The sequence below is a fragment of the Triticum dicoccoides genome, chromosome 1B (assembly GCF_002162155.2).
Source record: "Triticum dicoccoides isolate Atlit2015 ecotype Zavitan chromosome 1B, WEW_v2.0, whole genome shotgun sequence".
Taxonomy (NCBI): Eukaryota; Viridiplantae; Streptophyta; class Magnoliopsida; order Poales; family Poaceae; genus Triticum; species Triticum dicoccoides.
The window spans coordinates 586,194,144-586,208,287 of record NC_041381.1 but is presented as its reverse complement, the minus strand read 5'-3'; the positions used below and the strand labels follow the sequence as shown (position 1 = coordinate 586,208,287).

The 14,144-nt window shown below is 49.3% G+C and overlaps 3 protein-coding genes across 3 annotated transcripts; 1 reads left to right on the top strand and 2 right to left on the bottom strand.

The window, feature by feature from the left end:
• The first annotated feature begins 1,185 nt into the window (after positions 1-1,185).
• On the top strand, positions 1,186-2,473 carry LOC119350654 (uncharacterized protein At4g15970-like). Its single transcript, XM_037618378.1, has 2 exons — positions 1,186-1,404; positions 1,527-2,473. The coding sequence occupies exons 1-2, from the start codon at positions 1,186-1,188 to the stop codon at positions 2,427-2,429; spliced, it is 1,122 nt and encodes a 373-aa protein (XP_037474275.1). The 3' UTR covers positions 2,430-2,473.
• A 673-nt stretch (positions 2,474-3,146) lies between these two features.
• LOC119348919 (photosystem II reaction center W protein, chloroplastic-like) lies at positions 3,147-3,991 on the bottom strand. Its single transcript, XM_037616924.1, has 2 exons — positions 3,838-3,991; positions 3,147-3,740 (listed from the first exon to the last, which is right to left on the bottom strand). The coding sequence occupies exons 1-2, from the start codon at positions 3,896-3,898 to the stop codon at positions 3,415-3,417; spliced, it is 387 nt and encodes a 128-aa protein (XP_037472821.1). The 5' UTR covers positions 3,899-3,991; the 3' UTR covers positions 3,147-3,414.
• A 1,912-nt stretch (positions 3,992-5,903) lies between these two features.
• LOC119309379 (40S ribosomal protein S15-like) lies at positions 5,904-8,503 on the bottom strand. Its single transcript, XM_037585397.1, has 4 exons — positions 8,422-8,503; positions 8,163-8,323; positions 7,952-8,009; positions 5,904-6,365 (listed from the first exon to the last, which is right to left on the bottom strand). The coding sequence occupies exons 1-4, from the start codon at positions 8,422-8,424 to the stop codon at positions 6,117-6,119; spliced, it is 471 nt and encodes a 156-aa protein (XP_037441294.1). The 5' UTR covers positions 8,425-8,503; the 3' UTR covers positions 5,904-6,116.
• Positions 8,504-14,144: the final 5,641 nt, after the last annotated feature.

Below are 14,144 nucleotides of genomic sequence, written 5' to 3'. Positions count from 1 at the left end.
GCAGCCCCGCCTCGGTTCTTTGCCCCGGCGCCGCCCCGCCTCTCTCGCCCCGTCGTCGCCCCGTCGCCGCCCCGCCTCGGTTCGTTTTGCCTCGGTTCGTTGCAACGGTGCCTCCAATCGCCGGACAGGCCCTCTCCTGAGCCTCGTTGCAGCGGTGCAACATGGACTTATAAGTCCCTGTAAACAAACAGGTGGGGACTCGGGACTTATAAGTCCCTGTAAACAAACAGGTAGGGACTTATGACTTATAAGTTAGGACTTAAAAAAGTCCTAGGACTTATGAAACAAACAGGGCCTAAGTCAACTTCGACTTCCTGCCGTAGGTAGCGCCTACATGGAGAGACGTAAAAGAATGGGCGCAATCAGAGGGGTTCAGACTAGCCACAGTGCATAGTAACATACACTAGTAATATACACATATCCCTAGACTATGTTAGTACCTTCATAGTGGGTAGTAACATAAGTGTGGTAACATGCAAAGCTTCATTTATGAGGTTATAGACTCATATTGCATTGGGACATGTGATGTTACAGTAACTAGCTAAGTTACTGTAACTATCTCTCTCCTTATTAACCCATTGCCACATAAGCAAATGTGCTGAGTTGGACTCGATGTTACTGCTAAAGTTACTCCCACAGTGGCTAGTCTCATACGTGTTTCGCTGTGGCAGCAGATACGATAATTAATTTGCATCTGGATCGAGTAATTAATGGAATGCACACGCATGCACTTGCACCTCTTCTTCCGTCGCGGCCATGAATGCACATGAAGGTTTGAGATTCACTCGCTCATTTAGGGCCTGTTTGGTTTCAAATAAGTCACCAATTTATAAGTCGAAAAGTAAAAAAAGTGACTTATTTTGCTAAATAGACCCGACTTATAAGTCAACCCAACTTATAAGTCATAAGTTGCTCCATCCCAATTTAAAACTTATAAGTCATTTCTTTTTGCGTGGGTCCCACCACTTGCATGATATGGATTGGTAGGGAAAGGTATGTCAGGTGACTTATAAGTCAGGTGACAACCAAACAGACGTGACTTATAAGTCAGGTGACTTGTTGTAACCAAACAGGCCCTTAGAAAGCTGCATGACGATCGAATAGCATTTTATTTTACCTCTAGGTACCACTACCATCAACGGGAACTTCCCATGAACGAGGGTCGGGGGGGTGGGGGCGATCGACATGGGCTGCCTGCACGACGACGCCAGGGTCAGCCACTCGGTCTCGTTCCTCCTCGGAGCTCTTCTCCCCACCGTGCTGCTCTTCTTCCTCGCCTCCGACCGGCTCGGCGAGAAGCTGGCAACCATCTCAAGCTCAAGCTTGGGGAATCAGAATGGACCAGCTCATCAGCAGATGAGCCATGCCAACCTCATCTCAACTCATGCTTCAGCTCAAGAAAAGGTACGTATGTAGTATGTGCAGTGTTACTTAATTTGCACTAGTGTACGTATGTACGTATCGACGACATGCACCGTGTGATTTGCGTGCTCATGTGACACTCACATGTACGCATGCATGCGCAGGAGGAGAGAGTATTCCCGGGGCTGGCGGAGCTGCTGCCCAAGGTGGCCACGGACGACCGCACGGTGATCATCACGTCGGTGAACGAGGCGTGGGCGGCGCCGGGGTCGCTGCTGGACCTCTTCCGCGGAAGCTTCCGCGACGGCGAGGGGATCGCGCACCTCCTAAACCACACGCTCATCGTCGCCGTCGACGCCGCGGCGTACCACCACTGCCGGCGCGTGCACCCGCACTGCTACCTCCTCGAGGTCGAGGCGACGGCCATGAACCTCAGCTCCGCCAGCGACTTCATGAGCGGCGCCTACCTGGAGCTCGTCTGGGCCAAGCTGGAGCTGCAGCAGCGCGTCCTCCAGCTCGGCCACAGCTTCCTCTTCACGGACGTGGACGTGGTGTGGCTCCGGGACCCGTTCCGGCACATCGGCGTGCACGCGGACATGGCCGTGTCCTGCGACATCTACTCCGGCGACGCCGACGCGCTCGACGGCAACTGGCCCAACACGGGCTTCTACTACGTGAAGGCGACGGCGCGGACGGTGGAGATGATGCGGCGGTGGCGGGCGGCGCGGTGGCGGTTCCCGAGGGCTCACGAGCAGACCATCTTCAACCAGATCAAGCACGAGCTGGCCTCCGCGGACGGCGGCCTGCGGCTGCGGTTCCAGTTCCTCGACACGGCTCGCTTCGGCGGATTCTGCCGGCTGTTCCACAACGACATGGCCAGGGCGTGCACCATGCACGCCAACTGCTGCTTCGGCCTGGAGAAAAAGTTGAGCGATCTCCGAGACGTGCTCGGGCAGTGGAAGAACTACACGGCCATGACGCCACCGGAGAGGAGGAATGTCGGGTGGCGCGTCCCGGCCAAGTGCGGGACGCCTGACAAGAGGGCGCGGACGGGGCCGGGCTCCTGATCCCGGCCTGCGCGTGATTCTGGAATTATTTGCTGAGGCATCGGAGTAGGATTTTTTTATTGTCTCGTTCAGAAATAACAGAAAAAGAAAGAAAAAAAAGGGCAATATAAGGATCGAACAGTGCAAACCAAGTTTGGATACAATAACATATTTTTGATTGTTGGACTAGTCACGTTTTTATTGTGGTGTCAGACCTTAACGTGAACGGTCACTTTGATGTTAGAACTTGCGGCATATATTAAACGTATAACAACTTGGCTCAAGCGTGCAAATACAATGCAAACCAAGTTTGGATACTTCTAAAAAAAACCAAGTTTGGATACGAAAGTAGCACTGATTAGGCTCGCTTGCATGGCGTGTGTCCCGCTGACAGTGACTGGAAGGTAGAGAGGAGGGCGTGTGGCCTGTTTTGCGCCCAAACACCCTCGAATTTTTCTATTTCTCACACAAAAGCCCCTGTTGACGTTGGCATTTCCATTTTTTCGTCTCTATGACCAGTAGGTCCCGCCTGTCAGGCACTATTTACAAATAGAACGAAAAATATAAGTCCTGGGTCTCGAACACGTCACAATGGCAAGCACAGAGCAGTACTTACCCCGGTGTAATTGACTCTAAATACTACTCCCTCCGTCCCAAAATGTAAGATGTTTTTTGATACTATGATAGTGTCAAAAAGCGTCTTATATTTTGAGACGGAGGTAGTATTAGATGGAGAAAAATCAAGGATGCGTTGGATCTTACTTCGAGCCCCAAGGCTTGTGTGAGATGGATGAATTAACACAACTGGACTTGCTTCGTAGTACTGGCAACGAGATTTTGTGATCCAAACAACAAGTTAATAACTGCAACGGTTTAACACTGGCATACTGCATCTTACAGTTCTCCTACCGTAATCAGTAACTCGGCATTCGTCTGGTAATTACTCAAAGCTTTCAAGGATGAGGCGGGCAGGCAGGAGGAAGAAGATGGTGCTGGTGGTGGGACTTCAGAGGGAGAGGCCGCCGGACTCGTCGTCGTCGTCCAGGGTGGAGGAGTAGACGGTGTAGAGGGACCAGATGAGGCCGAACACGCCCAGCAGGATCCACCCCAGCAGGTTGTTGCTCAGCCCCAGGCTCAGCCCCGTGCCCTCCGTCGACATCCGCTCGTCCACCAGCGCCAGCGCCGGGGCCGCCGCCGTAACGGCTGCGCTCGCCGCGGCCAGCAGCGGCACGCCCTTCACGACCGCCGGACTCGCCGCTGCCGCCTCCTTGCGGTCCTTGGAGCAGCCGCACCTCAGCCTCTCGGCCCTGGTCACCCTAAGCTGAGGCAGCCCTGCACAGTTCAGCGCCGGCGTCCCACCGTTAACAACTTAACACTCTTCACACGACTGACATTTTCATGGGGGGTGGCAATTGACAGGATTGCTTACCTAGAGCCTGCCCCGGCCTGGCGGCGACGACAGTGGCGGCGGCAGGACTGATCATTGCCATTGTAGATTGACCTGAGCTCCGGGGGAAGATGCAGCAAGTGAGAGCAGGGGAAGTGTGTGTGAGCAAATTCTCTGGGCATCCTGGCGCCGTATATGTCCTATCCTCTTGGGTCCAATTGGCATTTGCCAACTGGACACCCACAGGTACCTAACGGAAAAGTAACCAGAGGTTTGCACGGTGAAACAGACTCCAACCAGGAAAAACAAGGTTGGAATGGTGGGCGTCAGGTCCAACACATCACCTTGTGTGTTTCTCAAGGGAAAACCATCTATTTCCAGAAGTATCAGAAGGTTGCAAAGTGCACAGCATGGACAATGGACCTGGCACACCAGGAACCAGAGGATGGAGAAAGACAAACCAAGTGGGCACTAGCTACAGCCACACAGATAACAACGAGTCAATTACACCATCGGTACTACAACTTGACGCGAAAAGTCAGTTTAGTGCTACAACTTGCGGCATACATTGAATTGGTGCCATAACTTGGCTTGGACGTACATATACGGTGCAAATCACGTTTCTATACGAACACGGTACTGATTAGGCACGCCGATGTGCGCGACTGGACGACGTGTGTCTGCTATTTGAGCAAGAAAAACCATCGGTATATTTTGTTCTCATGAAAAAGCACCTGGTAGCGATCCATATTTTTCTTGCAGTTCTCGCAGATGGGGGCTATTGTGCAAAAAATTTCATCCAGGTATTCGATCACGTGACCTGAGGTATGCAGTACCGCCGGCCAAACAAATACACCCAACATCATTACTTGTGATTCCGTTCTGACTTCAGTGGGCTGGAGTCCCAGCGACCCATTTTACACCGTTATTTTTGTTAAAAAATAAAATACATGTAAATTGTAACCGCGCGTTAAAGTAAAATAAATTTAAAAATAACAGTGAAAACTTTCATATACTAATATTTTTTAAGTCATGAACATTCTAAACTTTTATTAGCATTTATTGAAATAAAATATATATTTTATAAATTCCTAAAAAAAAGTAACGCTGTTGGGGGGTGTGGTGGCCACTCACACATGGTGGCATGTGTTACATATCGCTGCTTCTAATCCTAGCCAACTATTTTTACATTATATGAATATATGTTTTGAAAGCATGAATACTTTTATATACTACATGAATATTTTAAAACTTATTTAAGAATTTATGAAAGTATATAGTAAAATAAAAAACTTTCTTAAAGCATGAACACTTTTATACACAACATGATTCTTTTTAATAGTGAACCTTTTTAAACTCTTATAAACACTTACTTTAAGCATGAAACTTTTGTAGTATATTACATAAATATTTGGATGAAACTGTGACCAATTTTAAACTTATATAAGAATTTACCGAATATATGTTCTTATTCAATATGCAAATTATTACATGAACAATTTTGTACTTCATAATTTGATATATGGATAAATACTAAATCCATACACGATTGTTTTATACATATATATTATTTATAACACACTATTATATTTTACATATATTCTATAAATTTCTGAAAAGAGAAGTGCAAAATGAGATGTAGGGACTGCAACCTAGTTAGCAGTCAAAAAATATACAGCAGCAGCATCCAGTTATTAATAAATGTGGCTGATTGTCAGGTGGTTATACTTGCGCTGCTGCTAGCTACAGGTCAGTTGTTTGAGTCCCTCACGTACCAATTTTTCATTTATTTGTGTGAGGCTGACAAGTGGACCCTTGCAGCCATGGCATAGTATTTTTCGTGAGAACAATATTTCGAGGTTTATTTTTTGCAAAAAAGCAGGCCGCGCGTCCACTTTGCCACTAGTCGCTGACAGCAGGCCCCGTGCCACGTTGGCGTGACTAATCACCATCCTGTTTGTATAGCAACATGATTTACGTCAAAGCCAAGTTATGACACCAGTTCAATGTATGCCGCAAGTTTTAGCACTAAACTGATTTTTCATGCCAAGTTGTGGCACCGGTGGTGTAATTGACTCGATAACAACAGATGCTTTTTTGCTTTCAGTTTCCCCAATTTCCCATACATGGGTTCCCAAAATTCCACTAGATAGACACACTAGAAGTTCCACTAGATAGACATACCAGAAGTTCCACCTCATGCTTCCACTAGATAGATATACTACAAGTTCTTCCACTTCAGACAAAACGGGCATACACGGCGTTCACTCCAGGAAGAGGTACATAGAGTCCGCCGAGGGCTCGCAGGCCGCGGGATCCTTTCACTTGAGAGGAATGAACCTCGAGGAGTGGGTGGTGCCGATACCGGGCCTTCCGTGCTTGACGGGCTTGTAGCTGATGGAGAACTCGGCGAGGTAGTGGCCAATCATCTCGGGCTTGATCTCATTTACGACGAAGGTTTTTCCATTGTACACTGCAATTTGGCTGCCTATCATCTCTGGTATGATGATCATGTTGCGCACATGAGTCTTCACAGGCGCTGGCTTCTCACCGGCTGGTGCCTCCCTTTTCTGTACATTTTTTCAGAGAAAAGGAATGAGCTTCAGTTGCTTGAACTCGAACTGATAAAACAATAGAATTGATTGTTCAAATCAAAACAGCATTAGAAGTGTACTTTTAGAACTTGATGTCACACTAATATCTTAGAAATGATAAAGACACCTCAAACCAATACCTATACAGTAATACAGATCACATCGTTCAACACCTATCAAGGCACATATACTCGGGAGTTTATATCATACATTTCTAGTTATTCATTTTCTTTTCTTTCCTGCCACAATAAAAAAATGGATACTCGTCACAGAAATTAGAGAACATTAAATGTATTCCAGTAGAAGATGCAAAATCACCACTGTTCAGCACTACTATACAGCCATCTAGTGATTCATAGTGGTCAAAAGACCAACCAATAAGATATTCACTTGTGCGAAGGTTCATAGCTTTGCATTGATATTTGATACTCCCATTTATCGAACATCAATATTCCCACAACCATAAACCCAGAACCAGAAGATGCTAGCTCAAGAATATACAGTATGTGCACTAGCTAGACAAACATTCATTCGTCTGTAGAGTAAGCAAAATATTTGAGCCCATCAAAGAGAAAAGTGAGTACGGTAGAAAATATCAATTCATTTTGCTAAAAGTGACCACATTACAACGGTATATACAAACATATAAGGTTAACAACCTGAACTGCAAATCAAAACCAGACTGAGTTGCCAAAATATCAGAAAAGTGACATATGAGCAAGATAATTTCAAATATTTTATTAACAGCCTACAATCCCAACTTGATGCTAATCTTAGTGCAGCAAACAGTAAACAAAATGGACATTTCGGAATGTACATCATACATCGAATTCACCCAAAAAATGTACTCAGTCGAATGTTTTGGCCAGAAAATGTACATGCCACCATATTTAAACCTATATGGAGAACAGCAAACCCCAACTTAATTTTTTTTTCTGCACACCCTCATCATCTCTATAATAGTGTCAGTGAAAGCAAACAAACTGAACATTCCAGGCACTGCAGGCTACAGCCACAAAGAATATAATCAGTCAACTTCACTCCTCAAAAAATACTCAGTCGAATGTCTTGGCCAGAAAATGTACTTGATCAGGTGATTCCACGCTACAATCCAAGCATACATGCTAATTTCAAGGCTTTTACTATTAGCAATATAATTTCAAGGATTTTATTAACAACCTAGAGTACCAACTTAATGCTATGGTATGTTCTATGGTACCAAACACCTTAGTGCTGCAAACAGTGCATGCCACGATATTAACCTACAGGAAGCATGGAAAATGTACCAAGTCCAATGTTTTGGCCAGAAAATGTACTTGGTCAGACGATTGCACGCTGCACTCCAAGCACACAAGCTAATTGCTTTTTTTTGAAGCTAATTGCTATGAGTAAGTTACAAATCACATGCGGCCAACAGCACGTCCATCCAAAAGAAAAGAGACACATTCAGGCATGCTGTCGCTGGCAAGTGGCACAACTGTTTAGCTCGGAGACAGTTATAAATAGCAGGCATTTCATCACACCCAGGAGCAGAAGGGCAAGGGAGGAGTATCATCCATTACCGCCTTGCGCAGCTTCCTGATGAGCGCCAAGGGCCTCCTCTTCAGCCCCCTCTGGAACCTGCAGCAACACCAAAGCACGGCACTTTCTTTCAGACAAACGAACGAGCTAGCAGTTCCCTCTCCCCTTCCCTTCCCTTCCCTTCAACTTCAAGAGATTCCAGTCTCGCTCGCTCTCTCAAGTTGGACGCACGCCGCTGGGGGCGGGGTGTACCTTCTGCGGCCGCGGGCGGGGAGGAGCTGGACGAGGTCGTCGGTGGACATGTCGAGGAGCGCGTCGAGGTCCACGCCGCGGTAGCTGAACTTGCGGAACGTCCTCTTCTTCGGCTGCCCGGCGGCGGCGGCGGCCACCTTCGTCCCCACGCCGACGTTCGCCTGCAAACGCGATTACGCAGCGCACGGGTTAGAGGGACCAGCGATTGGGGAATGCGGGAGGGTCGGTTTGGGGGAGGGGCGAGGAGGGCGGAGCTCACCATGGCTGGCTGCGGCTGGTTGGGGGAGGAGGAGAGGAGGTGGCGAGCAGCGGAGGCGACGGCGCTAGGGCTTTGGTGAAAATGGGGAATGTCTGTCGAGGCAGGGCCGTGGTAATAATGTGAGTATTAGCTACGGCCTTTATTTTTATTTATTTATTTTCGAGCTGATGAGTTGAGCATCCCATAGTTACATAAATAAGTGAAACCGAGCTCCCACATTCCCACGAGCATATGGGTCGTTAGATGCGATTTCCACTATGGTCCTGGTCGTCGGATCTCGGCATCAAATCACTAGGACCGTCCGATATTCACCCCATCGCTCTCAGCCGTCTGATAATATTTCAATTTCATATTTTTTTTGTAATATATGTGCCCCCACAAGGCATTTTCTTCATTTAAGCCAGAGCGTATAAAAGGCAACCGACACCGTTCTATCAGCAACCCCGTGGCCAGACCCTAGCCGTGCACTCTGTCTCCTCCTCCACTCCCGCGCCAACAAAACCACGCCATCGCCATCTCCTTCGCCTAGCCGGCCGCCGGCCCTTTCATGCCCGGTGGCCTCTCTCCACTCCACTCTTCATTCCTCGAATGCGGCGGCGGTTCATTGACGTAGCAAGCGGACAAGGCGACAGCGGCAGTCGTGCCCCTTGCCCTCGCACGCTGCCGCCACATCTCCTCCAGCGCCTCGGTGATCCTCTTTCCTCGCTTGCTTCTGGGCTGCCCCATCCATCGTGGAGGGGATGAGCACACCGGGAAGGAGCTCTCCACTAAGAAGATCCATCCACACCCGGACGAGGCGAGAGCATGTCGTTGTTGTTCCATCAGGAGGAGAGCACCGTCACCATCGCCCAGCCATCCTCTTCACCCGCTCTGTCAGGATTGTGGGTTGGATATACTGCAAAGAGGCTAAGAAGTTGCGGCACTACTTGGAAAATGGAATGGAAGGGGTGCGTAATCGCATATGTGCATGAAGAAGTCGGCTCGCACTTGAATTGTGGGTTGGATATACGGCAAAGAGGTTAAGAAGTTGTGGCGCTGATTGGAAATGAAATGGGTGCGTAGTCGCGTGTGTGCATTCAGAAGTCGATCAGCTCGCATTTGGATTATGGGCTGGATAGTGCAAAGAGGCTAAGAAGTTCTGATGCTTCTTGGGAATGGAATGGGTGCGTAGTCACACGTGTGCATTTAGTCGGCTCGCATTTGGATTATGGGTTGTATATATGGCAAAGAGGCTAATAAGTTGTGGCGTTGCTTGAGAATGGAATGGGGTTTGCATGTGTGCATGAAAAAGTCGTCTCGGAGGATCTCCATTCGCTAAAAAAATAAGAAGAGAGATGCCCTAATACTGTCGCAAGAGCCAATAGAAGTCACGACCGGCTGATCAGGCCAGCCGCACAAAGATAGAAAAAACCTAGCTTTATTTTATCTTCTCCATTTAGTGGAACTAGCGGAATAATTGGTACCTTAAATCCTAAACCCTAATCCCCAACGACTATAACCACATTTTACTGCATCACAAAGATACCCTATCTCTCTATCTTTTTCACCGAGACATTCCTTAGAGCATTATCCATGTAATGTGTTTACAGACAATGTGCATGTATGAAATGTTACACTTCAATCATAAAAGCAGGGAACATCTTTTCCGTGCAATAGATTTGTGTTGGTGTCCATTTCATCTTCAGACATAGACTAACAAAAGAAAAAGCGACATGCTCATTCCCATCATAAAAAGTTGGTTAATTTAAATATCTAAATTACCTTTCGAGTTAAGTAACCATGTGTAAGGAGCCATTACCTTCATTACTTGATACTATATTATTGAGAGCCTAAAATCATGAGGATCGTATAAATGTACAGAAACTAAAAAATAGATGAATAAGATATTGATGTTTAATTGGTAAGTTACTAAATATCCATTAGTGATTACAAAATTCATTTTGGCCTTGTTTTCACATCAGCCCTATAAAGCTTCAAGATTAGCAAATGTTCATAAATTCAAAGGATGTTCATGTTTACAAATTTTTTAGAAATTTCAAGTTTTGTTTGAATTTTTTTTAAATGTGTTTATAAAAGTGTTTGGAATTTTCAGAAAATGGCTGTGTTTTTATTAGATAAGAATTTTCAAGAAAATGTTCCCTTTTCAAAAGAAAACAAAAATTCAGATAATGTTCGGGAATGTGAAAATATGTTCGCTTGTTTCAAATATTGTTTGTGTTTTTAAAAAATTGTTCAGGATTTTAAAAAATCTTCCCTCTTCCAAATTTTATCCTCAAATTCAAAAAATGGTCCCGTTTTCAAAATTTCGTTCGGCAATTAAAAAAATGTTTCTATATTTCAAATTTTGGTAGGGAGTGCATGAAAATGTTCCTGTTTTTTAAAATTTATTCACAAATTGAAGCATTGTTCACTTTTTTAAAAAGTCGTGTATGTCGAGTATTTGTCAAAACTGAAAATAACTATCCTGAATTTCAAGAAATGTTTCGAAAAAACAAATAATATCCAATCAGCTCCTCCTTAAACATTCTCGCGGGGTTATAGTCACAAAGTGTCGTAAGCTCTATTGGTTAGCTATTCGCAAAAATAAAAGTTGTACTGGTTAGCTATATCCCTCTGTGAGCACTTGGTCGCGAGTCCTTCCTCCTTTCAAATCTCAGCCGTCAATAAACCTTCTTTCCTTTATTGCTAGGTGTAGATATATATAGATATAGGTATAGATTAGGCTGCAATAGATAATTTGTTTCTTTGTTTAAAAAAATTTGCGGCTCATATGTATTTGTTTTAGACTTTGGCATGCGCGTCGTCATCATCGGATGGCACCGTTCGAATGTTGAACGTTTTCGGTGAACTGCTCAATCCTAGTTCATATCAACTGATGTGAATTGATATGCAATGACATATTATTTGTTTCATCTTTGTCATGTGCATATTTGCTATTCCCTCCATCCTGAAATGTAGGACCATTTCTGACACTATCGATATTGGGTTGAACGTACATACCGTTTATTTTTTTGAATTAATAGTGACCGTGGAATGAGAACTGATGGCCTACGTTTGGAACCAAACCTTCTGTACTGCCTCTTCAGGGCCTCTTTTCGCTCAAAGAAACCTGCAGGTAGGATTCCAGTCCTCGAGTTATATTTGTTCTGCTCAGTGCTCGTGCATTTCTGCTCTGTCACCTCCGTTGCATTACATATAGGTTCACGTTACCCCTAGCCGTAGGCAATCTATCCTTTGCTTCATGTTGCCAAGCGAGGCTCTGAGGGAGAATCCTTCCCTGATCAGAAGAAAGCTCTCTGCCAAGATTGTTGTGTGAAATCTGAAACCTCAACCTCGCAAATATTCTTGCCTTCCACCGAATGCCACCGCCCACTGCATGCCCCAAAACGATATCGATGATGCTTCACGCACACATTTCATCGATCCCATTCCTTTCTCCTCTTTTCATCCCAATGCCAATTCATCCTCGCCGTGCATCGGATCATCACGTCAGATCATCGGTCCACCGTAGGCATTACTGATTACCCTTCCATGATAACACCGATTTCACCGCAAGATCGCCGGCCGGCCAGCGACTGAGCGAGTCCGGTGAAGCTAAGCTAGCGGTGGTCGGCAGGGCGGCCATGGGCGTCCGCATCTTCGAGGACCTGGGCACGGTCGAGAGCCGGCTGCTGCGGCTGGAGGTGGTGGTGCTGCTGAGCGCGATGGTGCTGGCGGCGCTGGTGCTCTACGGCTCGACCCGCCGCCGGAGCAGCGACCGGCTCCTCCGCGGCGTCATGTGGATGGCCTACTCGCTCTCCTACGTCGTCGTCACCTACGCCGTCGGCATCATCCAGGACGGGCCCTTCCACGGCGAGACCTTCGTGCTGTGGGCGGCGGCGCTGCTGCTCATCCAGGCCAGCGCGTACGCGGCGCCCGTGCACAGCCGCCGCGACGTGGACCAGCGGAAGAAGCTGCTGCTGCAGCACGTCCTCCAGACCGGCCTCGTGCTCTGGCTCGTCCTCAACGCCACCGGCACCAATGCCAGCTACCGCGCCGCCATCTGGGCCTTCTGGAGCCTCAACGTGCTCAAGACCGCCGCCAAGATCGTCGAGATGATCAAGGCCAGCCTCCCCGACCGCTCCGTCAAGGTCGTCGCCGAGTACATGGACGTCGAGGAGTCCCTCGCCGCCGCCCCCGACCAGCGGCCACCCGATCCAAGGACAATGACCGGGTACAAGTACCTCTTCCACGGCGAGGACACCATGGAGCTGAACCACGAGTTCGGCCGCCTGTCCCGGGAGGAGATACTGGTGCAGAGCACCTGCAAGTCCGTCGTCACCATCGACCAGGTCTACCGGTGGATCGACGCGCAGGGGTACAGCGACGTCGAGAAGGACATGGCCAGGGACTTCTGCCTCGCGTTCGCACTCTTCAAGCTCCTCAAGCGCCGCTTCTACGGCTACGTCCCGGCGGAGGCCGGCTCGGCCAAGGCGCTGAGCCTCGTCCTGAACGGCCTCATCCACCAGGAGCAGCACCCGCAGTCGCGCCACCACCACCGGGACATTGCCACCGGCCCCGACGCCGCGTTCCGGGTCGTCGAGGCGGAGCTGGCCTTCCTCTACGACTTCTTCTACACCCGGAACATCGTGCTGGTGGGCGTGAGGACGTACATCTGCATCGCCGTCGTCGTGCTGGCGCTGACCATGTGGACGGCCTTCTTCGGCACTCTCGGCCCCGACTACCGCCGCCTCCGGATCGGCGTCAAGGATCTCGACCGCTCCGTCACGGTGGTGGTGATCGTGATCACCGCGGCGCTCGAGATGTGCCAGGCGCTGGCGGCCTTCTCCAACAACTGGAGGTACATCAAGACGGTGTACCGCTGCGTGCGCGACAGCCAGCCCTGGCAGAAGAAGCGGCGCGGCGGGCACCTGTGGTGGAAGGAGAGCCTCGCGCCGCCGGACGCGAGGTACTGGGAGGACAAGATCGGGGAGTACGTGCTGCTCAAGCGGTTCGCCCACCGCCCGCTCAACCTGCTGTCGTGGCTAACGCTCTTCCTGGTGGAGCCGCGGCGGCAGGGCCAAAAGCGGGAGCGGAGGAAAGAGCTGCCGCCGCCGGTCCGGCGCGCCGTGCTCGTCTCGCTCAAGGCGAGCCGGGGACACCTCACTAATGGCGTCTCGGCATTGCGGAGGCACGGCCTGCTGCCGCGGCTGGCGTGGGCGTGCGAGTTCTCCAAGTCCACCGACCAGATCCTGGTGTGGCACATCGCCACCACGCGCTGCGACTGGGACAGGCGTCGCCGCGGCGGCCAACATGGCGGCGACGATAACACCGACGACCGCACCGACGAGCACCGGCTGGTGGCGACGAAGCTGTCCAACTACTGCGCGTACCTGGTGTCATTCGTGCCGGAGATGCTGCCGGACCCGAGCTACAACGCGGAGCAGATCTTCGACACGACAGTGCGGCAGGCGCGGTGCCACCTCGCCGGCTGCAAGAACAAGGACGAGATCCTCGCGAGGCTGCACATGATCGAGGCCGACGAGCAGAAGTACATGGAGGGCGTGGAGGCCGGCGGCGGCGCGGAGGAGAGGGCGGGGAGCAGCACTATCGTCGAGAAGGCGGCCCTGCTGGGCGGGCAGCTCGGGGCGGCCGTGGGCGAGGACGACAGGCGGCGGTGGGCGGTGCTGGCCGAGTTCTGGGCCGAATTCCTGCTGTTCCTCGCGCCGTCGGACAACGTGGAC

Bases quoted from the DNA above. Each gene is read 5' to 3' on its own strand.
- LOC119309379 (XM_037585397.1), bottom strand. The intron at 8,010-8,162 runs GTACACCCCGCC...GTGTTGCTGCAG, and splicing joins CCCGCCCGCGGCCGCAGAAG to GTTCCAGAGGGGGCTGAAGA. The intron at 6,366-7,951 runs GTAATGGATGAT...AAAAATGTACAG, and splicing joins TCAGGAAGCTGCGCAAGGCG to AAAAGGGAGGCACCAGCCGG.
- LOC119348919 (XM_037616924.1), bottom strand. From the start codon at position 3,898: ATGGCAATGATCAGTCCTGCCGCCGCCACTGTCGTCGCCGCCAGGCCG. The intron at 3,741-3,837 runs GTAAGCAATCCT...TGAACTGTGCAG, and splicing joins CAGGCCGGGGCAGGCTCTAG to GGCTGCCTCAGCTTAGGGTG.
- LOC119350654 (XM_037618378.1), top strand. From the start codon at position 1,186: ATGGGCTGCCTGCACGACGACGCCAGGGTCAGCCACTCGGTCTCGTTC. The intron at 1,405-1,526 runs GTACGTATGTAG...ATGCATGCGCAG, and splicing joins ATGCTTCAGCTCAAGAAAAG to GAGGAGAGAGTATTCCCGGG.